Source organism: Lepisma saccharinum, chromosome 10, assembly GCF_977018435.1.
Source record: "Lepisma saccharinum chromosome 10, izLepSacc3.1, whole genome shotgun sequence".
NCBI lineage: Eukaryota > Metazoa > Arthropoda > Insecta > Zygentoma > Lepismatidae > Lepisma > Lepisma saccharinum.
Window position 1 is genome coordinate 30,429,340 of NC_139238.1, and position 27,242 is coordinate 30,456,581.

The 27,242-nt window shown below is 37.2% G+C and overlaps 1 protein-coding gene across 1 annotated transcript in view; it reads right to left on the bottom strand.

Moving 5' to 3' along the window:
* Nucleotides 1–27,242, bottom strand: part of LOC145994295 (protein takeout-like) — a 50,546-nt gene that overhangs the window by 11,931 nt on the left and 11,373 nt on the right. Inside the window, exons 2-5 of the mRNA XM_083130399.1 lie at nucleotides 22,027–22,119; nucleotides 14,913–15,060; nucleotides 9,719–9,843; nucleotides 7,915–8,064 (exon numbers count right to left, since the gene is read on the bottom strand). Of these exons, the coding sequence (XP_082986525.1) occupies nucleotides 7,915–8,064; nucleotides 9,719–9,843; nucleotides 14,913–15,060; nucleotides 22,027–22,119 (516 nt within the window). The remainder of the gene's footprint in view (nucleotides 1–7,914; nucleotides 8,065–9,718; nucleotides 9,844–14,912; nucleotides 15,061–22,026; nucleotides 22,120–27,242) is intronic.

Below are 27,242 nucleotides of genomic sequence, written 5' to 3' on the forward strand. Positions count from 1 at the left end.
AATGACAAGTAAATTTCTCTTTCAATTGACTAATGACAACTGCATTTTTTTCAACTAACTAATGGAAACTAAATTTATTTTTCAACTAATGACAACTGATCAATGTTCAACTGACTAATGGAAACTGAATTTATATTTCAAATAATGACGACTGAATTTATTTTTCACCTAGTGACTGGTAACTAAATGTATTTGTCAGCTAGTGGCAACTGAATTTATTTTCCAACTAGTGGCAACTGAATTTATTTTCCAACTAGTGGCAACTGAATTTATCTTTCACCTAGTGGCAACTGAATTTATTTTCCAACTAGTGACAACTGAATTTATTTTCCAACTAGTGGCAATTGAGTTACCTTTTCAACTAGTGGCAACTACATTTATTTTTCACCTAGTGGCAACTGAATTTATTTTCCAACTAGTGGCAACTGAATTTATTTTCCAACTAGTGGCAATTGAGTTACCTTTTCAACTAGTGGCAACTACATTTATTTTTCACCTAGTGGCAACTGAATTTATTTTCCAACTAGTGGCAACTGGATTTATTTTCCAACTAGTGGCAACTACATTTATTTTTCACCTACTGGCAACTACATTTATTTTCCAAGTAGTGGCAACTGAATTTATTTTCCAACTAATGGCAACTGAATTTATTTTCCAACTAGTGGCAATTGAGTTACCTTTTCAACTAGTGGCAACTACATTTATTTTTCACCTAGTGGCAACTGAATTTATTTTCCAACTAGTGGCAACTGGATTTATTTTCCAACTAGTGGCAACTGGATTTATTTTCCAACTAGTGGCAAATGAATTTATTTTCCAACTAGTGGCAACTGAATTTATTTTCCAACTAGTGGCAACTGAATTTATTTTCCAACTAGTGGCAAATGAATTTATTTTCCAACTAGTGGCAACTGGATTTATTTTCCAACTAGTGGCAACTGGATTTATTTTCCAACTAGTGGCAACTGAATTTATTTTCCAACTAGTGGCAACTGAATTTATTTTCCAACTAGTGGCAACTGGATTTATTTTCCAACTAGTGGCATCTGAATTTATTTTCCAACTAGTGGCAACTGAATTTATTTTCCAACTAGTGGCAACTGGATTTATTTTCCAACTAGTGGCAACTGGATTTATTTTCCAACTAGTGGCAAATGAATTTATTTTCCAACTAGTGGCAACTGAATTTATTTTCCAACTAGTGGCAACTGAATTTATTTTCCAACTAGTGGCAACTGAATTTATTTTCCAACTAGTGGCAAATGAATTTATTTTCCAACTAGTGGCAACTGGATTTATTTTCCAACTAGTGGCAACTGGATTTATTTTCCAACTAGTGGCAAATGAATTTATTTTTCACTTAGTGGCAACTGAATTTATTTTCCAACTAGTGGCAACTGGATTTATTTTCCAACTAGTGGCAACTGAATTTATTTTCCAACTAGTGGCAACTGAATTTATTTTCCAACTAGTGGCAAATGAATTTATTTTTCACCTAGTGGCAACTGAATTTATTTTTCACCTAGTGGCAACTGAATTTATTTTCCAACTAGTGGCAACTGGATTTATTTTCCAACTAGTGGCAACTGGATTTATTTTCCAACTAGTGGCAACTGGATTTATTTTCCAACTAGTGGCAACTGAATTTATTTTCCAACTAGTGGCAACTGAATTTATTTTCCAACTAGTGGCAACTGAATTTATTTTCCAACTAGTGGCAACTGGATTTATTTTCAAACTAGTGGCAACTGAATTTATTTTCCAACTAGTGGCAACTGAATTTATTTTCCAACTAGTGGCAAATGAATTTATTTTCCAACTAGTGGCAAATGAATTTATTTTTCACCTAGTGGCAACTGAATTTATTTTCCAACTAGTGGCAACTGGATTTATTTTCCAACTAGTGGCAAATGAATTTATTTTTCACCTAGTGGCAACTGAATTTATTTTCCAAATAGTGGCAACTGGATTTATTTTCCAACTAGTGGCAACTGGATTTATTTTCCAACTAGTGGCAACTGAATTTATTTTCCAACTAGTGGCAAATGAATTTATTTTCCAACTAGTGGCAACTGGATTTATTTTCCAACTAGTGGCAACTGGATTTATTTTCCAACTAGTGGCAACTGGATTTATTTTCCAACTAGTGGCAACTGAATTTATTTTCCAACTAGTGGCAACTGAATTTATTTTCCAACTAGTGGCAACTGGATTTATTTTCCAACTAGTGGCAACTGAATTTATTTTCCAACTAGTGGCAACTGAATTTATTTTCCAACTAGTGGCAACTGAATTTATTTTCCAACTAGTGGCAAATGAATTTATTTTTCACCTAGTGGCAACTGAATTTATTTTTCACCTAGTGGCAACTGAATTTATTTTCCAACTAGTGGCAACTGGATTTATTTTCCAACTAGTGGCAACTGGATTTATTTTCCAACTAGTGGCAACTGGATTTATTTTCCAACTAGTGGCAACTGGATTTATTTTCCAACTCGTGGCAACTGAATTTATTTTCCAACTAGTGGCAACTGGATTTATTTTCAAACTAGTGGCAACTGAATTTATTTTCCAACTAGTGGCAAATGAATTTATTTTCCAACTAGTGGCAACTGAATTTATTTTCCAACTAGTGGCAACTGGATTTATTTTCAAACTAGTGGCAACTGAATTTATTTTCCAACTAGTGGCAACTGGATTTATTTTCCAACTAGTGGCAACTGAATTTATTTTCCAACTAGTGGCAACTGAATTTATTTTCCAACTAGTGGCAACTGGATTTATTTTTCACCTAGTGGCAACTGAATTTATTTTCCAACTAGTGGCAACTGGATTTATTTTCCAACTAGTGGCAAATGAATTTATTTTCCAACTAGTGGCAACTGAATTTATTTTCCAACTAGTGGCAACTGAATTTATTTTCCAACTAGTGGCAAATGAAATTATTTTTCACCTAGTGGCAACTGAATTTATTTTCCAACTAGTGGCAACTGGATTTATTTTCCAACTAGTGGCAACTGGATTTATTTTCCAACTAGTGGCAACTGGATTTATTTTCCAACTAGAGGCAACTGAATTTATTTTCCAACTAGTGGCAAATGAATTTATTTTTCACCTAGTGGCAACTGAATTTATTTTCCAACTAGTGGCAACTGGATTTATTTTCCAACTAGTGGCAACTGGATTTATTTTCCAACTAGTGGCAACTGAATTTATTTTCCAACTAGTGGCAACTGAATTTATTTTCCAACTAGTGGCAAATGAATTTATTTTCCAACTAGTGGCAAATGAATTTATTTTCCAACTAGTGGCAAATGAATTTATTTTTCACCTAGTGGCAACTGAATTTATTTTCCAACTAGTGGCAGTTGAATTTATTTTCCAACTAGTGGCAACTGAATTTATTTTTCACCTAGTGGCAACTGAATTTATTTTCCAACTAGTGGCAACTGGATTTATTTTCCAACTAGTGGCAACTGGATTTATTTTCCAACTAGTGGCAACTGAATTTATTTTCCAACTAGTGGCAAATGAATTTATTTTCCAACTAGTGGCAAATGAATTTATTTTCCAACTAGTGGCAAATGAATTTATTTTCCAACTAGTGGCAAATGAATTTATTTTTCACCTAGTGGCAACTGAATTTATTTTCCAACTAGTGGCAGTTGAATTTATTTTCCAACTAGTGGCAACTGAATTTATTTTCCAACTAGTGGCAACTGAATTTATTTTCCAACTAGTGGCAAATGAATTTATTTTCCAACTAGTGGCAACTGAATTTATTTTCCAACTAGTGGCAACTGGATTTATTTTCAAACTAGTGGCAACTGAATTTATTTTCCAACTAGTGGCAACTGGATTTATTTTCCAACTAGTGGCAACTGAATTTATTTTCCAACTAGTGGCAACTGAATTTATTTTCCAACTAGTGGCAACTGGATTTATTTTTCACCTAGTGGCAACTGAATTTATTTTCCAACTAGTGGCAACTGGATTTATTTTCCAACTAGTGGCAAATGAATTTATGTTCCAACTAGTGGCAACTGAATTTATTTTCCAACTAGTGGCAACTGAATTTATTTTCCAACTAGTGGCAAATGAATTTATTTTTCACCTAGTGGCAACTGAATTTATTTTCCAACTAGTGGCAACTGGATTTATTTTCCAACTAGTGGCAACTGGATTTATTTTCCAACTAGTGGCAACTGGATTTATTTTCCAACTAGTGGCAACTGGATTTATTTTCCAACTAGTGGCAACTGGATTTATTTTCCAACTAGTGGCAACTGAATTTATTTTCCAACTAGTGGCAAATGAATTTATTTTTCACCTAGTGGCAACTGAATTTATTTTCCAACTAGTGGTAACTGGATTTATTTTCCAACTAGTGGCAACTGGATTTATTTTCCAACTAGTGGCAACTGAATTTATTTTCCAACTAGTGGCAAATGAATTTATTTTCCAACTAGTGGCAAATGAATTTATTTTCCAACTAGTGGCAAATGAATTTATTTTTCACCTAGTGGCAACTGAATTTATTTTCCAACTAGTGGCAGTTGAATTTATTTTCCAACTAGTGGCACCTGAATTTATTTTTCACCTAGTGGCAACTGAATTTATTTTCCAACTAGTGGCAACTGGATTTATTTTCCAACTAGTGGCAACTGGATTTATTTTCCAACTAGTGGCAACTGAATTTATTTTCCAACTAGTGGCAAATGAATTTATTTTCCAACTAGTGGCAACTGAATTTATTTTCCAACTAGTGGCAAATGAATTTATTTTCCAACTAGTGGCAAATGAATTTATTTTCCAACTAGTGGCAAATGAATTTATTTTTCACCTAGTGGCAACTGAATTTATTTTCCAACTAGTGGCAGTTGAATTTATTTTCCAACTAGTGGCAACTGAATTTATTTTCCAACTAGTGGCAACTGGATTTATTTTCCAACTAGTGGCAACTGGATTTATTTTCCAACTAGTGTTAACTGAATTTATTTTCCAACTAGTGGCAAATGAATTTATTTTCCAACTAGTGGCAAATGAATTTATTTTCCAACTAGTGGCAACTACATTTATTTTCCAACTAGTGGCAACTACATTTATTTTCCAACTAGTGGCAACTGAATTTATTTTCCAACTAGTGGCAACTGAATTTATTTTCCAACTAGTGGCAAATGAATTTATTTTCCACCTAGTGGCAACTGGATTTATTTTCCACCTAGTGGCAACTGGATTTATTTTCCTACTAGTGGCAACTGGATTTATTTTCCAACTAGTGGCAACTGGATTTATTTTCCAACTAGTGGCAAATGAATTTATTTTCCAACTAGTGGCAACTGAATTTATTTTCCAACTAGTGGCAACTGAATTTATTTTCCAACTAGTGGCAAATGAATTTATTTTTCACCTAGTGGCAACTGAATTTATTTTCCAACTGGATTTATTTTCCAACTAGTGGCAACTGGATTTATTTTCCAACTAGTGGCATCTGAATTTATTTTCCAACTAGTGGCAACTGAATTTATTTTCCAACTAGTGGCAACTGGATTTATTTTCCAACTAGTGGCAACTGGATTTATTTTCCAACTAGTGGCAACTGAATTTATTTTCCAACTAGTGGCAAATGAATTTATTTTTCACCTAGTGGCAACTGAGTTTATTTTCCAACTAGTGGCAGTTGAATTTATTTTCCAACTAGTGGCAACTGAATTTATTTTTCACCTAGTGGCAACTGAATTTATTTTCCAACTAGCGCCAACTGGATTTATTTTCCAACTAGTGGCAACTGAATTTATTTTCCAACTAGTGGCAACTGAATTTATTTTTCACCTAGTGGCAGTTGAATTTATTTTCCAACTAGTGGCAACTAAATTTATTTTCCAACTAGTGGCAACTGAATTTATTTTTCACCTAGTGGCAACTGAATTTATTTTCCAACTAGTGGCAACTGAATTTATTTTTCACCTAGTGGCAACTGAATTTATTTTCCAACTAGTGGCAACTGAATTTATTTTTCACCTAGTGGCAACTGAATTTATTTTCCAACTAGTGGCAGTTGAATTTATTTTCCAACTAGTGGCAGTTGAATTTATTTTCCAACTAGTGGCAAATGAATTTATTTTCCAACTAGTGGCAACTGAATTTATTTTCCAACTAGTGGCAACTGAATTTATTTTCCAACTAGTGGCAAATGAATTTATTTTTCACCTAGTGGCAACTGAATTTATTTTCCAACTAGTGGCAACTGGATTTATTTTCCAACTAGTGGCAACTGGATTTATTTTCCAACTAGTGGCAACTGGATTTATTTTCCAACTAGTGGCATCTGAATTTATTTTCCAACTAGTGGCAACTGAATTTATTTTCCAACTAGTGGCAACTGGATTTATTTTCCAACTAGTGGCAACTGGATTTATTTTCCAACTAGTGGCAAATGAATTTATTTTTCACCTAGTGGCAACTGAATTTATTTTCCAACTAGTGGCAGTTGAATTTATTTTCCAACTAGTGGCAACTGAATTTATTTTCCAACTAGTGGCAACTAAATTTATTTTTCACCTAGTGCCAATATGGCCGATTCTTCTTGGTCACGTAAAAGATTTTGTGTAGGATGGAAGGAACGCACCTACGTATTTAGTTTGGAGTGTTGAACAATGCTCCTAGGAATAGTGAAACCAGAACAATGAGTTCGGCATTCCTTCGTGTTGAACCATGTGGCTGTTGCCATTGGTGGTATGATTTTTTAACTCCAATTACAGTCTGGTGGGTACCATGGCGTGAATGATGGAAAAGTACGTGAACAGTCCAGCTCCAGAACACAGAGTATTAACACCCGTGACAATTGACTTCCTCGGTTGGTATAGTTCCATCCGTCGTCGCGACGCGAAACGACAGTCAACAGATGTGACATGCGAAGAAAGACATATTACGCGCAAGTAAGATCATAGCTAAAAACGCGAGTTTGCGGATAATTACAAGTAATTTAACTCAACTTGGTTATTGAATGTGATTACTACCAACATACCCTCCCCCCCCTCTATCTGACATATAAAGAAGAACTGAAGAAGAAAGCAGCGTAAGAAGAAAAGTTTATTTTTGTAAGTGTAATGACCACCCTTGACGTGTAATGTCTATAGTGATTGTTGGATACAAGGATTATTTTCTTAATAAAAGAGTAAAATATAGTAGAAAGTTGTTATTTGAGTCCTGTTTTCTGCTTCGTCAAGTTTTATTGATTTAAGACTTACGAGTGATTGGTCTGTCTGGTTCTGTAAACCCAAAAAAATATTTTCCAACTAGTGGCAATTAAATTTAATTTTCTACTAATTGCAACCAAGTTACCTTTTCACCTACTGGCAACTGAATTTATCTTTCACCTAGTTAGTGACAACTGAATTTATCTTTCACCTAGTTAGTGGCAACTGAATTTATCTTTCACCAAGTTAGTGACAACTGAGTTACGTTTTCAGCTAGTGACAACTCAGTTACCTTTTCACCTAGTGGCAACTGAGTTACCTTTTCACCTAGTGGCAATTGAGTTACCTTTTCGCCTAGTTGGAACTGAGTTACCTTTTCACCTAGTGGGAACTGAGTTACCTTTTCACCTAGTGTCAACTGAGTTACCTTTTCAACTAGTGTCAACTGAGTTACCTTTTCAACTAGTGGCAAGTGAGTTACCTTTCCAATTGACTAATTAATTTTCAAATAAGTACCGGCAACGGAATTAATTCTCAAATAAGTATTGGCAAGCGAGTTACTTTTTCAACTGTCGAATGAGAACAAAGTTACTTTTTCAAGTGAATAATGACATCTTAGTTTCTTTTAACTGGCCAATAGCAACTGAGTTACTTACTCGTGGTAACTGACTTCTCAAGTTGGCAAGCACCGAAGGAAAGTAACAATTCTACTTACTGAGAATCCTGTTCCCGTGTTTCAAGTTGTCTACCGCCATCCTGGACTTCTTTGGATCGACGTCCAGAGCGATGTCGTCCACAACGACGTACGTCCTTCCGTTGCGTTGCACTTCGTGGTGCTTGATGATGGCCTTCGTGGTGACGTCATCTGAAAGCGCGGGAAACATATTAGAGACTCACACGCTTCTATAGTAGGAGTATAGCAAGCAGCTACCTAGGCACCCAATTGCCGCTACTGTTGGTTATTTTTGACCCTGTGACGAATTAGGATATATCCAATGAAGTTAAAATATGTCTTTATGAACTAACCTTTCATATACCTTGCTGCAAACAATATTTCTTGTCTACATCGGTACTATATGGTGAATAAATCAATAGAGCTCCATTTTGTCACTTGCACTTTGGTGTAAATTTGTTATTGAAGTGTTCCTTACCACCTCGGTGTGAAAGTCTCTGGCGTAGTGTCACTTATAAATTTATGTGAAGTACCAATTGCAACTTCTCTGTAGTTTGTATTGAAGTGTTCCCTTTCACTTTGTAGTGAAGTGTGTCTTGTCAATTCGGTACGAAGTTTGTGGTGGTCGTGGCCGGACTGAGAACACCAAAGTAGAATTTAATTAGTAAAACGCCTTCTCGAATGATACTCCCTCCCCCTTACCAAAGAGTTAGCAGGATCGGCAAGGCTACATATGGATAGGGGAGTTATTTCATAGAGTTGGTGTTTTGAATCCACTTTATGCACAGTAAGGCTAATCGAGACTGGACCTACAGTTAAAAGTGGGATCCAAACAACGTGCCTCCACCGGGTATCGAACCCGGGACCCCTTGATTACAAGGCTACCACGTTACCACTACTCCATCGGGCAGGTCGATTGAGGAGTTAACTTTTTATTATTACATTAACTGATCATGAACGGCTCAGGTACATTCAGTAGCAATAAGTATATTTAATATCTCAAATCTAGCCCGCGTTTAGGATATTTACTATAAACCTTTCGAGCAGGCCTCATCTCCAGGAAGCTATCAACTCGAGGCAAGCCCCGGCACCTAACGATCCGTTGGGTGAGATGAGTCAAGGCAAGGATACCTTTTCCTGCTCCCTACAAAATAGGCAATAGTTAGGCTGGATAGTTCCATGAACCAACCGATCTCTATGCACTTGTATATTTCTCACCTTGGAACTTTTTCTTGTAAATTATTTAAATTTCCTTCTTGGGAGATTAAATTAAATCTTTGAATTATTATTGCAATTTCAATCATACATTGTATTTATATTACATCTTATAAGACTTAATCAGTATGTATGGAAACGTAAAAATATAATATCAACTTTATAGCTTTCTGTGATTTTTGTGACAATTAAAATTATTATTACTGTGCTGCCATCTGTGAATGAGAAATATAAACTTGATTTTTAGGGATTAATTTGTCAATCAAGAACAAATTTATGAAGGTAAAGGGTTTTCAATACTTAAATATGTTAGATGGAGATATGGACTAGTTCCCATGGCAAAGCGATGGCGGTGCAAGAAAGGGAAATAGTGAAGGGGTGCAGTGTATAGACTTATACACCATAAAAATGCGAATTTGCTAATCCGCCTGTGGTGCCAGTCTCGTACTGGGTGAAGTTTCACTTGCAACTTCGGTGTGAAGATTGTGATGAAGTGTCACTAGTCAATTCAGTGTGAAGTCCCTCTAACGTTTACTCATTTCCCCTTCTAAACTTCTCTCCTACTGCTTATATTGCAAGTTGTTGGGCTCATGCTTAATCTTATGCATAGAAAGGGAAATTTGATACTTACACAGATCAACAGCGAAGTCCCCACCTCCAGAAGCTCTGATAAGGAGTAGAACACCGGAACTGACGTAGTCGGATGTCATTTTCAGGTGCGGTGTCTTGATGACCAGCTCCGCAGGGTTTCCAACTCTGAAACAGGAAATATCACCTTTCAGTTTCCCATCGATATATAAAAAAAGTGAAACCTACTGATCACTTAATCATATGAAAAAGGAAATAAATAAGATTTAAGTGTGCACCCTGCAATCAACTTAGCAATGCACTTAGTATGCTGCCAAAGCGAGGCGCAGTAAGTCGGTAAGGCGTCTGACTGTCAGGAGGGAATTCTTGTAGCAAATGTATCTGCATAGAACGGTTGTGGGGTTCACCAAGCCTCTAATAAATGGGTACCTGGGTGGTAACTCTGAGGGGTAAAGACGGCAGGAGCGTGGTGCTGATCATACTGCCTCTACAAATAGCTCAGAAACCTGAATATGTAGGCTATGTGCCTTCATGGAATGGTGCAAAGAGGAAAGGGTTACTTTACCAGGCTGAATATATATTTTGATACAAAACACATTTGACATAATATAAAATACTAAAAGAATACAAAATCAATGTTTTCGTTACAACCCTGAATTGTACGTAACTATACGTCCAAGTTTGATTTTTCTGATTGTAACGCGATGCTGATGAAACGAGAGATGAAGAAATAAGAGAGAGAGAGAGAGAGAGAGAGAGAGAGAGAGAGAGAGAGAGAGAGAGAGAGAGAGAGAGAGAGAGAGAGAGTTAGGTTACTTTTAAGTCTCTTTTCTTCAACTCTTAGGTAATCGTGACGATAGGAATGAATGGTAGTGTAGTATAGTGAAATAGGTAAAGAGACAATCACAAACACATACTTATGTACAACACAACAAGAGTTCATACAGAGGATTATCCTGGCTGCAGGCCCAGTCGCCAGAGCCTCGTTAGTCTGGAAAATGCACTCCAGGGTGTACTACGTGGAAGCATACAGTGTGTTCCAAAAAAAGGCTTCGCCAAAAGTCCGATGGACCGCTCTACGCTAAGAGAGAAGCAAGAAATTCATACAATTGTGAAGTTATAAACGGAAGAATATGCAATATAAGAGATGTAGGAATATTGAAGAAAAAACGAGCAAAATATAAAGAATCGAAGATAAAGTGAAGAGAAAGAGAATGCGAGAGAAGTAGAATGAGATCGAAAAAGGGAGAAAGAGACAATGAAAGCGGCGGTAGAGAAAAAGGGAAACAAAGGAGTGAAAAATGTAAGAAAGAGAAAGAATTCTAATGAGCACCGAAGAAATGTTCTTTTCATTGCATTCCTTTTCCACATTTCTGAATTTCCCTTTGAGATTTTTCCATTAATTTATCCATTTTTATGTTCATATATACCCATCGTTTAATAATATGTTTACAATATATTTTTCTTGCTAACATCCGCTCTATTTGAATGCACGTTTTATAATATTCTCCCTATTTTTGTCTCGTTTTTGTTACTTTCTAGCCGGCGTCCGTGGTGGAGTACTTAGCAGATCGCGCTACGACGCCAGGTGACCCGGGTTCGAATCCCGGCCTGGGCATGGATGTTTGCGAGTGTCCATTCGTCAATTCCATCATATCATAACTCATCCCCATCTTCGCAAATTAGCCAAAAATGGCACAAAAGGCGAAGTAAAATAAAGCAAATCAATCAATCAAATCTTGTTACTTTCTCTCTCTCGGTCTCTAGAGCTTCACTTCTTTCTTTCTCTTTATCTCAAGATTTCTCCTCATTCTCTTTTTTCTCGTCTAGGACTTTGTAATCAAGGAGTCCTGGGTTCGATACCTGGTGGAAGTACATAGTGGTTCGATTCACACTCCGAACTGTAAGCACAGTCCCGATTAGCGTAACTGTACGTAAAGCAAACAAAAAACTGTTTTCGACGACCAGCTCTTATGATAGCGCGGAGGATAACACTACATTAAAATAAGTGGATCCTAGGTTATGTTCCCGGTTCAGATACCACTTTGAATAAAAGCTGCAATCCCGATTAGTGTATCCGAGCCGTGCATTCCCGTTTCACCTAATTGCTTATCAGCACAAGATAATGTGGTTTATAACCTGACAGCCATTTTAGGCGAAACGAGATACCCCCTTTTTGCCAATCCCATTTCGCCGCAACTGGTTGAAAGGGAAATATTTCGAATTAGGGCGGTCTCTCAACAGGGAGATACGTGCTCTGTTTTGTTGTTGTTGAGTTGGTGTTTTAAGTCCACTTTATGCACAGTAAGGCTAATCGGGACTGGACCTACAGTTTAAAGTGCGATTCGAACCACTTGGGCATCCACAGGGTATCGAACCCGGGACCCCTTGATTACAAGGCGGCTCTGTTTTGTTATATTCATTCATCCTTAATAAACATTTAATGTTAACTTAGGTTAATAAATGTACAACATGACCGAACCTTATCTTAATTAGCGCTTAGCATACGACTAAGGCTATTGGCTATTATTATATTACTGGCATTTTGCCTCATGTGACTGACACACCTGGCTATTTGGCTCATGTGACTTTTCGTAATTAGTGGGCCTCCCCGATGGCGCAGTGGTAGCGTCGTCGCCTTGTAATCAATGGGTCCCGGGTCAGTACTCGGTGGAGGCACATAGTGGTTCGGATCCCACATTAAACTGTAGGTCCAGTCCCGATTAGCCTTACTGTGCATAAAGTGGACCAAATCAAAGTTCGTAATTAGCATTGGCACATGTTCCGACTAGTTCGGTGCTTACGTTCATCACCGTCAAAATTTTCTTCGCTTCCAATATTTGCCTCCTAACCGGTTTAGGTGAAACGGAATTTCCTGTTTTGCCTAAAATGGCGGACGGCTGTCAGATCTGATTGACGTATGCTGAGAAGCCAATAGCCGAAATGGGATGCGATCAGCCGAGCAGAACCTAAGTTTTAAAATAAACTTTGCCAACAGAAATATACATGACATCACACAATTCACAACATATATCCCACTTCAGTAGACACCATTTCGGTTTTGACCGCCTTGTTCCGCAACACTCCACCCTTCCCGGGCCGCTTCTGGCAGGAAAAACCCAAATAAACAACTAAATAGGCTCGTCAGTCCTGGGTTCCCATCCCGTTCCTCACCAGAGCGCTCGGAACCAAAGAATCAATCACAGGCAAGAACTTACTGAATTAATGTTGCAGGGTTATTGCTGAAACTCGCAGAAATGGGCTTTATACATTTATTTACAATTTAACAAAACAAGGCTCGGATTCTTCCAATAATTCTCTAATTTACATTATTTACATTCCTCTAACTTGAGCCCCACGGCAGAACTGCCAAGTGGAAGTTGAGCATCGGCAGAACTGCCTCGGGATGCTTTTTCTCAAGGAGGCCACTGGAGCCCGAAGATCGCTCTCCCTTCTGCTATCCAGTTCAAAAACACACTCTCTCTGTCCTCTGACACAGGCCATATTTATACTTCCTCCCGCGTCGCATGGGGGAGGGCTGAAAGTTCAAACCTTATTGGCTCTTATAAGCTACGCAGAACCATGGAAGAAACCCAAGTATACAAATTCATACACAATCACAAAAAAGAAACAAAAAAAAACAAATACTGTTTGTAACAGCCTTAAGGAATAATAAAAATAATAAAACCTATTAGGAACACGTTGCGCTGAAACCGCAGATACAGCTCTTCGAGGCTGAGCATAACACAGCGCAAAGTTCATTTCCCTATTTCGTGTCAGCAGTTCAGTAATACTCCGCCCAATTTCCTGAATATACGTAGAAAAGCAGTGCTTGCTCTCCTCGTCGGTCGTTTCGAAATATTCAGGTTGATTGCCCTCAACTATGTGAAACTACGCTAAAAGAATGTTTAAGCTCATACCTCCACATTGCACAATATGTGATGGAAGACAACGGACACGTGAACTCTATTTTTCCGTGTGCTTTCTGACCATGTGTTTGTGCTGTTTAAAATGGCCAGCGTATGGTGTCCGTTTCATTCTCTCTCTCTTTCTCTCCCCTTCTGTCTCGCATTTTCATTTCTTCTTGTCTTTCTTTTCCCTGTCTCGCCTCCCTCGCTATTTTTCATTCCCTTCCCTAGCTTTATCTGTCTCTCCTTTCTTTATTTCTTTCTTTTCCCCTTCCGTGTTCTTTCTCACTCCTTTTCTTTCTCATTCTCCCGCCTTTGCTTTTCCTTCTTCCTTTCTATCTATTTTCTTTTCATTATCCCCTCCCTTGCATTTTCTCTCCCGCTATTTCTATCCTTAGTTTCTTTTATTTCTCACCTCTGTTGCATTTTTCTCTCTACCTTTACTTTTTCTTTCCCCTCTCTTGCGTTTTCACTCTCTGTCTCTTTATTTTCTTTTCCCCGTATCTTGCGTTTTTCTCTCTTCGTTGTTTTCTTATTTCCCCTTCCCTTGCGTTTTCTCTCTCCCGTTATTTTTCCTTTGTCTCCTCTTTTGCGTTTCTTCTCTCTACCTTTCTTTGTATCTTTCATATTTTCCCTTTCTTTGTTTTTTTCTCTTTCTCTTTCATTGTCTTTCTTTGCTCTCCCTTGCTCCTTCACTCTCCAATCCTTTCTTTCTTTATGTTACTCTCTTTTTCTTTCTACCGTATCTTCATTTACCTTCTCCCTTCCCCCTTTTCTTTCTATCATTATTTCTTCTTATTTTAGTTCCCCCTTGCTTTGTTTCTCTTTATCTATTATCTCTTTTTCTATTGTCCCTTGGTGTCTGAGGGCGTTGGATGCTGGACTCAGGATCTCAGTCACATGTTAGAGTCCTGGTGTGACCTTTCAATCAATCAGCATTGATCGTCACCGCCGATAGATTAAAGCCAAGTTTTGTCTAGGAACACAGAGCTCCAAAATAGCTTAGGTTTTTGCTTTTACGTTAAAGAAACAAAACCCAGAGAGATGCCTCCGATTTCCGTATAGTTCCGTGGAGTTTCTTATTTTTACGTTCCATCGCTAATATTTTACAAAGAATTTAAATTAAGGTTGGCCTTGTTTGTCATGAACGGGCCATGACAGTGGTTCCAACCCCCACTAAACGTCAGGTTGAGAAGAAATTATTAAAAAAAAAAAAAAAAAAAAAAAAAAACTAGTAGCCCTCTATTGTGATTTGTCACGCTTTCAATTGGCTCACCACACGTGAAGTTTGCCACTTTAGTGCTAAGTCTACATTATATAAACACTCACTTGAAATGTGTAATGCTGAAGTTGGTGAGACCGTACGCCAGCGGGTGCAACAGGGTGTTCTTGTATCCGTCAGGGCCGTTCCCAAGCTGCAGGGTGATGGCCTCCAGTTTTAAGGGCTCCATAGGTGCTACGCCGATGTCGTTGAGACCTACGAACAAACAAAAACAACATTTAGACTTCCCTTATTCCATAAACGTCACGTATACAGGTAATGTTGAAAATATTGCATTGGTACATTAATAAATTCTAACAAAGAATTCTCTCATCTTCATTATCCGTTCTTCGTTTTTAGTATTTGGAAGTAACTACTTACTTGTAACGCAGTTACTTTCTTGAGGAATTCTAACTGTAAATAGTTACTTTTAAAAGTAAGTGGCTGTGAAACCAACAGAGTTACATTTTTGCAATAGAAGTAATATCAACAGTTACTTTTACAATTACTTTACTATTCTTTAACTTGATAATTTGGGAAGAGCTAAATTTGTTAATTGTGTTTCCAAGTACGTGTCTTCTCTGGATGTTAAGGTGAAAGTATTTTCGTGGTATCGCCTAAGGCAATGAAGCTCCTAAAAAAATAACTTAGTGACCATGCACATTTGTTCAAGAGTTATCTAGTAATTTGGACAAAAATGTAATAAATGTTTCTAATTAATTAATAATTGATTGTTAATTGAATCAAACCAGTTTCAGTGTACTGACATACCTCAAGCAAGCTTTATTGCAATTCGTGATATCTAATTGCGCGCGAGAACATTAGTCTATTTAGTGGAGTGCTTCACTACTTTGGAACGTAGTAGTATAACTAGAAGGAAGTCATTGTTTAATAAGAGGAATTGTTTAAGGTATGTGCATATTTATACAATATAGTTAAGTTTAATGAATGATTATTCCATCAAAGTTGGGCCCTTGTTCCAGCATTTTTTATTTGTTTTAATAATATAAATACATGAAGACTTTATACCAGAAGCATAAATAAAACACCTGTAAACTTTTGTTCATATTTTAAAATGAGTAACTGTAAGTGTTATTTCTTTGAACCAAGTAACACAGGATGGCTACTCTAGGACTATGATAAAATTCGAGTATAATTCTCGGGTTAAAAGGGGTCCATTCCAAAAGTTCAAGGCTACAAGCAGATCCTTTCTCTATTTCAGCCTTATGTATTACTGTCTTTCACCACCCCCTACACAAATATATTAACAACATAAAGGGTGTGTGTGATTCCAATGTATCCGAAAACACTAATTCAATTCAATTAAATAATATATACAGAGCATTCCGTGACATTCGCTACGAGACTCGGCGGCAAGCGGTCCGGCGCTGACCGCCGAGTCTCGTAGCGAATGTCACGGAATGCTCTGTATATGTGTAAAATATTTAATCTAAGGTACGGAGTTCACATATTCAGACTCAAAATACGTCCACAAACACAAGTCGAAAATGTTACGGGATTTACTCATCTACGAAAAAAATGTTAATTGTATAAGAATTTCATACTCAATTTTACCTAATCAACTTCAAAATATCTTATCTGGCAATAATTTTCCGTCTGTCTGATAGATTGTTCTGCAAAGGACACTAACAACGTAAACTAACTGAGAGTATTCTGTTTAATTCTCCAAGCAGCTTTCCTTTCCTTCCTCCATAGAAATAAAAAAAACTAAACTGTGAAAAACTTGAATCAGGGCATTTATAAATATGTACAAATTCAATGGAGTTTACGTCTACGGAAAGAAATTCACGCAGAATATACGGATAATTCCCGGAGCCAATAATTCACGTATAATTCCCGGAATTCAAGAAATTCCCGGTGAGTAGCCACCAGTGATGTGCCGTTGACTATAAGTTTACGTCTACATGCGTTGTCTACACGTAATCTACGCGTAGATTACATTGGGTTGTAGTTTTCATAGACTACGTAGACAATCTAAAGTGCATTAAAATTAATTTTCAAGGGTTTCATGAAATGAAAGTGACATTATCAACTATATTGGTTCTTAACGAAATGAACAGAATCCTATTTACAACAAAATTTCTCTTCTCTTCTATTATAATATGCAATAAACAACAATAGATGGCAGTCTTGAGGCAAGAGTGGTCTTTTCCCCATAAAGCACTAGAATATTTCCTATATTAGGATTTTTCCTAGGTGAGAAATTGTTCGAATTTGAAAGAAAGAGTATGAAAAGTTCTTCACACATATCAGCAACTGATACGCAGTATAATTTTCTTTACATTCCATGGCGCTCTTTGCTAAGTTATCAACTTTCGCCATGTTGTTTACATAGATTACGTAAACTACGTGTACCTGTATAACATAGTCTTCATTATACCGACACGTGTACCTATTCTAAATTCATGTAATTGCATCTTCCTTTAGTTAATGGAGACCAGTGATGTGCCGTAGACTATAAGTTTACGTCTACATGCATTGTCTACACGTAATCTACGCGTAGATTACATTGGGCTGTAGTTTACATAGACTACGTAGACAATATAAATTCCATTAAAATTAATTTTCAAGGCTTTCATGAAAGGAAAGTGACATTTTCAACTATATTGGTTCCTAACGAACTGAAAAGAATCCTATTTACAACAAAATTTATCTTCTCTTCCATCATCAATTATGGAAGAAGATAAATAGTATGCAAAAAAGACAACAGGTGGCAGTCGTGAGCCAAGAGTGGTCTTTTCCTCATAAAACACTAGAATATTCCCTATATTAGGTTTCTTCCTAGGTGAGAAATTGTTCGAATTTGGAAGAAAGAGTATGAAAATTTATCCTTACACATCAGCAACTGATACGCAGTATAATTTTCTTTAAATTCCACGGCGCCCTATGCTACGTTATCACCTTTCGCCATGTTCTTTACATAGATTACGTAATCTACTTGTATAAAATAGTCTACGTGTAGAATGTAGACTATCGTTGTTTACGCGTAGACGCACATCACTGATGGAGACCCACTTCTTTCAAAGTCCGTCGTCAGGCACATCCAGCTCCTACAAACAACGAAAATCCGTTGCTAAGAGCCGTATGTCTACTCTCCTAACAACGTAGGCATTATTAGAATTGTAATTGTGAAAATAATGCATGTTAATTGGTTAGAAGTATTAAGTTTGGTGCTGTTAGCTAGCATGTTTTAGGAACTGGATGTGCCTACCGACAGAACGTTTCTTTCACACCCTGAGTTTCAAGGACTTTTCATAACAAGGATCTACTATTCTAACAAATCTTGACTCGTAGTCCTTAGGTTTTAAAATTTAAGTTTGAATTGTAAGTGAGAGCATAATATGTTTTGAAATTTTGATTGAGTTATGTCTTCTTTGAATTTGATTGTATCTATTTGTTAATTACCTGAATAAAAGATAAATAAATGTATTGTATAATTTATATATAGTGAATTTCTTGTGGAGTGAATGGATTCTGATTTCTGGACGTTTTTACTAGTGCCATCTATACTTTGATAGATTCTGTTTCTGTTATTACGAAAGAAATTCAGTTGAATAACGTTCGCGAATCACTCTCAAGTGACCGAAAGTTTTAATATGAATTTTGAAATGATTATTTTCACATTTTCAGAACTCCCGTGTTTACCGAAGGCGACAAAGGGGTCGCAAAGAGAGCGCCGAAGGAACATAAAAATAACAAAAAGTTGTATTTAATATTTAGCCTTTTTTTAAAATTTAGCATAGCTTTTCTTCCACATGTGTACAATAGGGACGATGAGCATTGTTGATCATTAGATGAAATTCATGAAGGGACAGTCACAAAAAACTACCAAGCTGGTACTCGATCCCAGTCTCCAAGTAAACCACTTAACGCGCTCTTCCACCGAGACGGCTTGCACGAGAGTAAATGCTCAATTAAATTAATATTGTTGCTTGTTTGAGAGAAGAAATTTATCTCAAAATTTTCTTGCTTGCTTCGCTGACAATGCAGACATTTCTGTAAGTCACATTACACATTACACCTACTGCCTGAATTCAGTTCTTGCATGCGATTTGTTCACGTGATATGCAAGGTACGAGCATGGGAACTTTATAGGAACAAAGGCATTCACAGGGAGGAGCCAGAGGGGGCACTTGCCCCCTTTGGAATTCTGGAAAGAGTTAATGAAATTCGAATGCTGAAAAAGTAGCGATATTTTGTAACAAAAATATTATTTTCTGTGACTTACAGGAAGTAAGTTACAGCCACTATTATTACAGTAAAACCTCGTTAATCCGGACTAATAGGGGGATACGTTGACCGGTTTAACCGGATTAGCTGAAATAACCTAAAAGAACAGTAGAAAGTGTATGAAAACTCCGTTTATAGCAACAAAACATGTTTATTAAGGTGTATTTAAAGGGTATAGGCCTAAATACACTATACAGTACAGTGCAAAGTCTGTGGTAAACAGAATTCCATCAGTGGTTGACGGCTTGTCTTTGTGAAGTTCTCTTGTTGACTTCTAGTCACATTAAAAACCTTGCATTCTTCATTTTTCTTTGCCTGTCCGGATTAAACGAAGTCCGGCTTATCGGGTCCGAATTAACGAGGTTTTACTGTATTATTATTACTATTATTATTAATTGATCTAGGGTTACATTTAAGTTTACAGCGTATTTTACAAAAAAAACAGCTCTTGTCCTACATGGATTAATATGTTAAATATTCAGTTATGCAAATTCTATATAAATACACAGAAAATGGAAATTACAAATGTACGTAATTTAAAAGAAAATACGCAAGTAGTAGTAGTTATGGTAATAATAATAAATAATAATAATATAATGACCACAAAATAATAGCAATAATAATAATAATAATAATATTTTCTATAACTTCCCCCCTGAGAAGAATTCCTTCGGGTGCCTTCATTATGAATGTATCTATCTATTTGTTTATTTAATCGTCAAAATATGACGAAGTGGTGTGTCGTGCCTTCAGTTCCTTCAAGAAGGTCATAAAGAGATCACAGACGGCCTGCGAACGCCTAACACTACTTCGTCACATTTTTATGATTCATGATCATAATGTTCTCATTAACTGCCGCAATGTGACGTTGAATGTCCGCTGGACGACATTCGCCTTGAGAAACCGCATCACAGCCCACACTTATTTATGGCCGCAGCGTGTGACGCGCACAAGACTCAGAGCAACACTGCGAATAAATGCTACTGGAAAGTGTAAGGATCAATGTCACTACTGTCAGTGTTGTCAACTTATTCCTTACATATTTTCCTTAAGATAAATATCCGTTGTATCTTTACTATCCTGACACGCCTCGTACATAGGACCGATTTTCTCTGCTAACGATGCTATGTGTTATGCTATGACTTTGAAATTTATTTATTTATTTACCTTGAACGGAGACAAGTCTCCGATTAGAGAATATTACATTTTCATTTCCAACATGATGTTGCGCCACTGATGTAACATGGAGCGACGTAAAGTAATAAAATACACACGCAGCATGTGTAACACTAAATTACATAAATTTTTCTCTCGCACGCTCCCTTTCTTCCAAACAATTGTTCATGCATTTTAGACAAAATCAATAAAGAGAAGTCTTACTTCTCTCTCTGGTAATTTACAATGCTTTACAGAAAAGAAAATATATTGCGAGCGAAGCGAGGAGGAACATTTTTTAGATCCATTTTTTTGCAAACTGACGATTTTGATTTAATAGGGCGCAAATAATTTCACTGAGCGCCATGGCATTCTCTCTTTTACAACTTCTTTCATTGACATTGTTCGGCGCCCAGGGGTGACTCCCGCATCCCCTAACTACGGTCAAGAACTTGATGAGACGAAGAAAAGTAGGCACTCGCAAGCGAATCGAGCAAGAAAATTTTACGTAATATATTTTTATTTGCATAAAATTTGAAATCAGGGGAGGGGGGCAATTGCCCCTCAGTGCCCCCTTGCAGGTGCCCTTGGCCGTTAATGTTTGCCCCCTAGAATTGATTTCCATCCAAGGTTTGTGGGGTGGGCAATGCCCCCCTGTGGTTGCGCTACTGCTCCCTCCTGTTTCCTTTACACACACACACACATACATTCACATACACATGTGATACACAATACATACATTCACATGTGATACACAATACATACATACATATACATACATCTTGGTGACAACAAATTTACTAATTAACTGTAACAAAAAATAATAATGCAGATATTTACCCATTCCACCTGTCACAAAGAAAACACTTATCACAAATACTAAATATCATTACAAGGGACTTCAGTATAACAAATATAATCCTCATAATAAATCCATTATTTAATAATAATAACCATATAACATATTCATAAGTTTAGTCTGCGTCATACCGAAATTCAAGTCCACCAAATGATTTGAGATCTTGTTATATTCAAGGGTTATTTCTTGTAATGGGGAAAGTTTATGTGTAAACTGTTCTCGAAATGATGTATGTAAGTAAACGCCTATTACGTAAATAACTCTGTCTTACATTAAACCATATTCTCTCTAGTTAAGTACATTTGTTAAGAGTTAATTAATTCAGTAAAATCTTCTTGTTTAACAGTAAACGCAAACAATTAAGTTTTTCTTTGTACCTAGAGATCGGAACTGACTTTTCAAACCAGTGAAGACAGTAAGGCGGTATTGTTATAGATTTCTTCTAAATGCTCTTACGCGAATTCCAAATAGTTTTATGAGAATTTTGAAAGTGGGATTCTTCCTGTAAAAGACGCGTTTTAAAAAGTACGCTGCTGATACAGACCGAGAGTCGAACAAATTAAGCTAGGTATCCTTACCGTGAACTATTACGTAAATAACTCTGTCTTACATTAAACCATATTCTCTCTAGTTAAGTACATTTGTTAAGAGTTAATTAATTCAGTAAAATCTTCTTGTTTAACAGTAAACGCAAACAATTAAGTTTTTCTTTGTACCTAGAGATCGGAACTGACTTTTCAAACCAGTGAAGACAGTAAGGCGGTATTGTTATAGATTTCTTCTAAATGCTCTTACGCGAATTCCAAATAGTTTTATGAGAATTTTGAAAGTGGGATTCTTCCTGTAAAAGACGCGTTTTAAAAAGTACGCTGCTGATACAGACCGAGAGTCGAACAAATTAAGCTAGGTATCCTTACCGTGAGCCATGTACGCTGCTAGATGTTTGATGCTCTTCACGTAACACTCCTTCCCTGCTTGTCCAGCGTCGGGGCATGGGAGAACGTAGGGAGCTGAAAGAAAGAAGAGACACAATTAATACCAAGGAGACAAACAAGGAGAGAGAGAGAGAGAGAGAGAGAGAGAGAGAGAGAGAGAGAGAGAGAGAGAGAGAGAGAGAGAGAGAGAGAGAGAGGAGTAAGGAACCATAGAAGGGAAATATAGAATGATGGCAAGCAGAGAGAGAGAAGGAAGGAAGGGAAATATAGAATTAAGTCAAGCAGAGAGAGAGAGAGAGAGAGAGAGAGAGAGAGAGAGAGAGAAAAAGAGAGGGAGAGAGAGAGGGGGGAAGGAGGGGAAATATAGAATGAAGCCAAGCAGAGAGATAGATGGAAGGAAGAGAAATATAGAATGAAGCTAAGCAGAGAGAGAGAGAGAGGGGGGAGGGAGGAAGGAAAATATAGAATGAAGCCAAGCAGAGAGAGAAAATGAAGGAAGGAAGAGAAATATAGAATGAAGCCAAGCAGAGAGAGAAAATGAAGAAAGGAAGGAAAATATAGAATGAAGCCAAACAGAGAGAGAAAAGGAAGGAAGGAAGAGAAATATAGAATGAAGCCAATCAGAGAGAGAGAGATATATAAGGAAGGAAGGGAAATTTTGAATGAAGCCAAGCAGAGAGAGAAAAGGAAGAAAGGAAGGAAAATATAGAATGAAGCCAAACAGAGAGAGGAAAGGAAGGAAGGAAGAGAAATATAGAATGAAGCTAAGCAGAGAGAGAGAGGGGGGGGGGAGGGAGGAAGGAAAATATAGAATGAAGCCAAACAGAGAGAGAAAAGGAAGGAAGGAAGAGAAATATAGAATGAAGCCAAGCAGAGAGAGAAAATGAAGAAAGGAAGGAAAATATAGAATGAAGCCAAACAGAGAGAGAAAAGGAAGGAAGGAAGAGAAATATAGAATGAAGCCAATCAGAGAGAGAGAGATATATAAGGAAGGAAGGGAAATTTTGAATGAAGCCAAGCAGAGAGAGAAAAGGAAGAAAGGAAGGAAAATATAGAATGAAGCCAAACAGAGAGAGGAAAGGAAGGAAGGAAGAGAAATATAGAATGAAGCTAAGCAGAGAGAGAGAGAGAGGGGGGAGGGAGGAAGGAAAATATAGAATGAAGCCAAACAGAGAGATAAAAGGAAGGAAGGAAGAGAAATATAGAATGAAGCCAAGCAGAGAGAGAAAATGAAGAAAGGAAGGAAAATATAGAATGAAGCCAAACAGAGAGAGAAAAGGAAGGAAGGAAGAGAAATATAGAATGAAGCTAAGCAGAGAGAGAGAGAGAGGGGGGAGGGAGGAAGGAAAATATAGAATGAAGCCAAACAGAGAGAGAAAAGGAAGGAAGGAAGAGAAATATAGAATGAAGCCAAGCAGAGAGAGAAAATGAAGAAAGGAAGGAAAATATAGAATGAAGCCAAACAGAGAGAGAAAAGGAAGGAAGGAAGAGAAATGTAGAATGAAGCCAATCAGAGAGAGAGAGAGAGGGGGGAGGGAGGAAGGAAAATATAGAATGAAGCCAAACAGAGAGAGGAAAGGAAGGAAGGAAGAGAAATATAGAATGAAGCTAAGCAGAGAGAGAGAGAGAGGGGGGAGGGAGGAAGGAAAATATAGAATGAAGCCAAACAGAGAGAGAAAAGGAAGGAAGGAAGAGAAATATAGAATGAAGCTAAGCAGAGAGAGAGAGAGGGGAGGGAGGAAGGAAAATATAGAATGAAGCCAAACAGAGAGAGAAAAGGAAGGAAGGAAGAGAAACATAGAATGAAGCTAAGCAGAGAGAGAGAGGGGGGGAGGGAGGAAGGAAAATATAGAATGAAGCCAAACAGAGAGAGAAAAGGAAGGAAGGAAGAGAAACATAGAATGAAGCTAAGCAGAGAGAGAGAGGGGGGAGGGAGGAAGGAAAATATAGAATGAAGCCAAACAGAGAGAGAAAAGGAAGGAAGGAAGAGAAATATAGAATGAAGCTAAGCAGAGACAGAGAGAGGGGAGGGAGGAAGGAAAATATAGAATGAAGCCAAACAGAGAGAGAAAAGGAAGGAAGGAAGAGAAACATAGAATGAAGCTAAGCAGAGAGAGAGAGGGGGGGAGGGAGGAAGGAAAATATAGAATGAAGCCAAACAGAGAGAGAAAAGGAAGGAAGGAAGAGAAATATAGAATGAAGCCAAGCAGAGAGAGAAAATGAAGAAAGGAAGGAAAATATAGAATGAAGCCAAACAGAGAGAGAAAAGGAAGGAAGGAAGAGAAATGTAGAATGAAGCCAATCAGAGAGAGATATATATAAGGAAGGAAGGGAAATTTTGAATGAAGCCAAGCAGAGAGAGAAAAGGAAGAAAGGAAGGAAAATATAGAATGAAGCCAAACAGAGAGAGAAAGGAAGGAAGGAAGAGAAATATAGAATGAAGCTAAGCAGAGAGAGATAGAGAGAGGGGGAGAGGGAGGAAGGAAAATATAGAATGAAGCCAAACAGAGAGAGAAAAGGAAGGAAGGAAGGAAGAGAAATATAGAATGAAGCCAAGCAGAAAAAGAGAGAATGAAGGAAGTGAAAAATAGAATGATGCCAAACAGAGAGAGAGAGAGAAAGAAGGAAGGGGAATGTAGAATGAAGCCAAGCAGAGGGAGAGAGAGTTGATAAGGAAGGATGGGAAATATAGAATGAAGCCAAACAGAGAGATAGATGGAAGGAAGAGAAATATAGAATGAAGCTAAGCAGAGAGAGAGAGAGAGAGAGAGAGAGAGAGAGAGTGAGAGAAGGGAGAAAGGAAAATATAGCATGAAGCCAAGCAGAGAGAGAAAAGGAAGGAAGGAAGGGAAATATAGAATGAAGCCAAGGGGAGAGAGAGAGAGAAGTAAGAAAGGGAAATATAGAATGAAGCCAAGCAGAAAAAGAGAGAAGGAAGGAAGGGAAATATAGAATTAAGTCAAGCAGAGAGAGAGAGAGAGAGAAGGAAATAAGGAAAATATAGAATGAAGCCAAGGGGAGAGAGAGAGAAGGAAATAAGGAAGATATAGAATGAAGCCAAGGAGAGAGAGAGAGAAGGAACCAAGAGGAATATAGAATGAAGCCAAGCAGAGAGAGAGAGAGAGAGAAGGGAAATATAGAATGAAGCCAAGCAGAAAGAGAGAGAAGGAAGAAGGGAAATATATAAACCAGACAGACAGAAAGAGAGAAAATGAGGGATAGACGGAAAAAGATAAATATAAATAATTATAAAGACAAACAAAAGGGAGGGAAAGAGTGGGAGAGAGAGAGAGAGAGAGACAGAGAAAAATGAAGTGACAGAACATTGATAGAGAAATAGAATAATGAATAGGAACATAAACAGAAAACAGGTGGGGAAACTTACAACAAGAAAACTGCGAAGTACATTTTACGGTAAAATTTAGCAGCTTTATTTAGGCAGTTATTACATTTTAGCCTGGTCAATGTAAATTCAGTGGTTAAAAATGTAAGCAGAGGACTAAATCTGCTTGGCATAAACACAATTCCAATCTTTAAAACAACACAGCATAGAAAAGAATTGAAAATGGCCATGAATAATTTGACTTATATGATCACGAAGATGAGAATGAGTGATGATATAATAAAACTGACGAAGGAACACTAACAAAGAACACCAATCCCTAGGTCTGGTTTCGAACCCGGGACCCCTGTCATCTTAGCGCGCTGTACAAACCACTCCGAGGTTGGCATTATGAAACACTATTGTACAGTCACGGACACTTCTGGGTTGTAACGATCCCATTGATGTGATATGATATGGTTACAACCTAGATGTGTCCATGACTGTACAATCTTTCGTACCCTTAAAATAGAGAACTGTATAAACTGATCTTTTTTTCTTTTTTAAACAAAGGTTAACAAACATAAAAATGATACTCTTCAATATGTATGCTTAACTTTCCATAAACACATTCAAAGATTATTTGGACTTCAGTCCGAGTGATTTTTAACAAATAGTAGTGATGTCAACTACTCTATAGTTGATCAATGCCATTTGCGTCAGCAACTTTACCTTTTCTGTCAATGTTCATATTCTTTGTTCGCATATAAAAAGAAAAAGTTTAAAAAAATAGCAAAATTTTCGCAAGGTCTCTTCACCATAGGCGGAGTTCTGGAGGAGCCAGGGCCTGGACCCCCAACTTAAAAATTACTAAAAAAATAACACATGATTTAGTTCAATTACTACATTTTTGTTATGAAGCCATACCGCAAATCTTGACGTTTGGCATGATGGCATGTGCGGGTCTTAGACGATTTGATTGATGTGTGCAGTTTGAAGAAAGAAAAACGTAACATGACTTTGTGTTGAGTCAACAGTTACTGCTGAGGCATCAAAAGAACTTTTCAATTTAATTTTTCTAAAATTTCTGAAGCTTACTATTGTACCGTAACTTTTTAAAGTAATACTAGTATTGTATCAATAAAAAAAATAATGAAATGCAAAATGCAATAATCGTACTGTTTTGCTTCTTTTAAAACTGACAACCAATATACTAATTAATATTTGTTTACTTAAGCGAGGAAATTTAACATTTTCAAATCTAAAAGGCCTAGAACTCAGTGTTTTTAAGTTGTTTTTTTAAAAAAAAAATTCCGGGGGAAGGTCTCCGGACCCCTTATGAGCTAGGGGATATTCAACAACCCTCAGGTACATCATATGCTTCTCCCAGAGTCTGCCCCTCCAAAGCAAAAGCTCAAACTCCGCCCATGCTCTTCACAGACAAACGCAACACTAGAAACAGGTGTATTTTTAGGCAACCCCCTCAGAATGCTAAACGCTCGTACAAACAACTAGTACCTAAGGTCAGGCTTTAGGAAAATATCAAAGCTTGAAAAATACTGTTTGTCAGGAAGATTTTTCTGGTACATTCAGAGGACAGTCCTGGATTGTAACGATCCCACTGATAAGTCAATGAGATCGTTACAGCCACAACTGTCCGTGACAGTTCCCGCAACTGGGAGATCTGTCGTCTGTTGTTGGAAGACCTACAGTCCAGCCAGGGAAGCCAAAACTACCTGGAAAGGTCTATTCCAAACGCGAGAGGGGAAGCAGGTAGAAGCACCAGCAAACTACGCTGTGATATTTCGTTTATATAGATTTGCTTGTTTTTATTTTAATTCTGAACCCTTCCATAATTTGAAACATATACTTACTT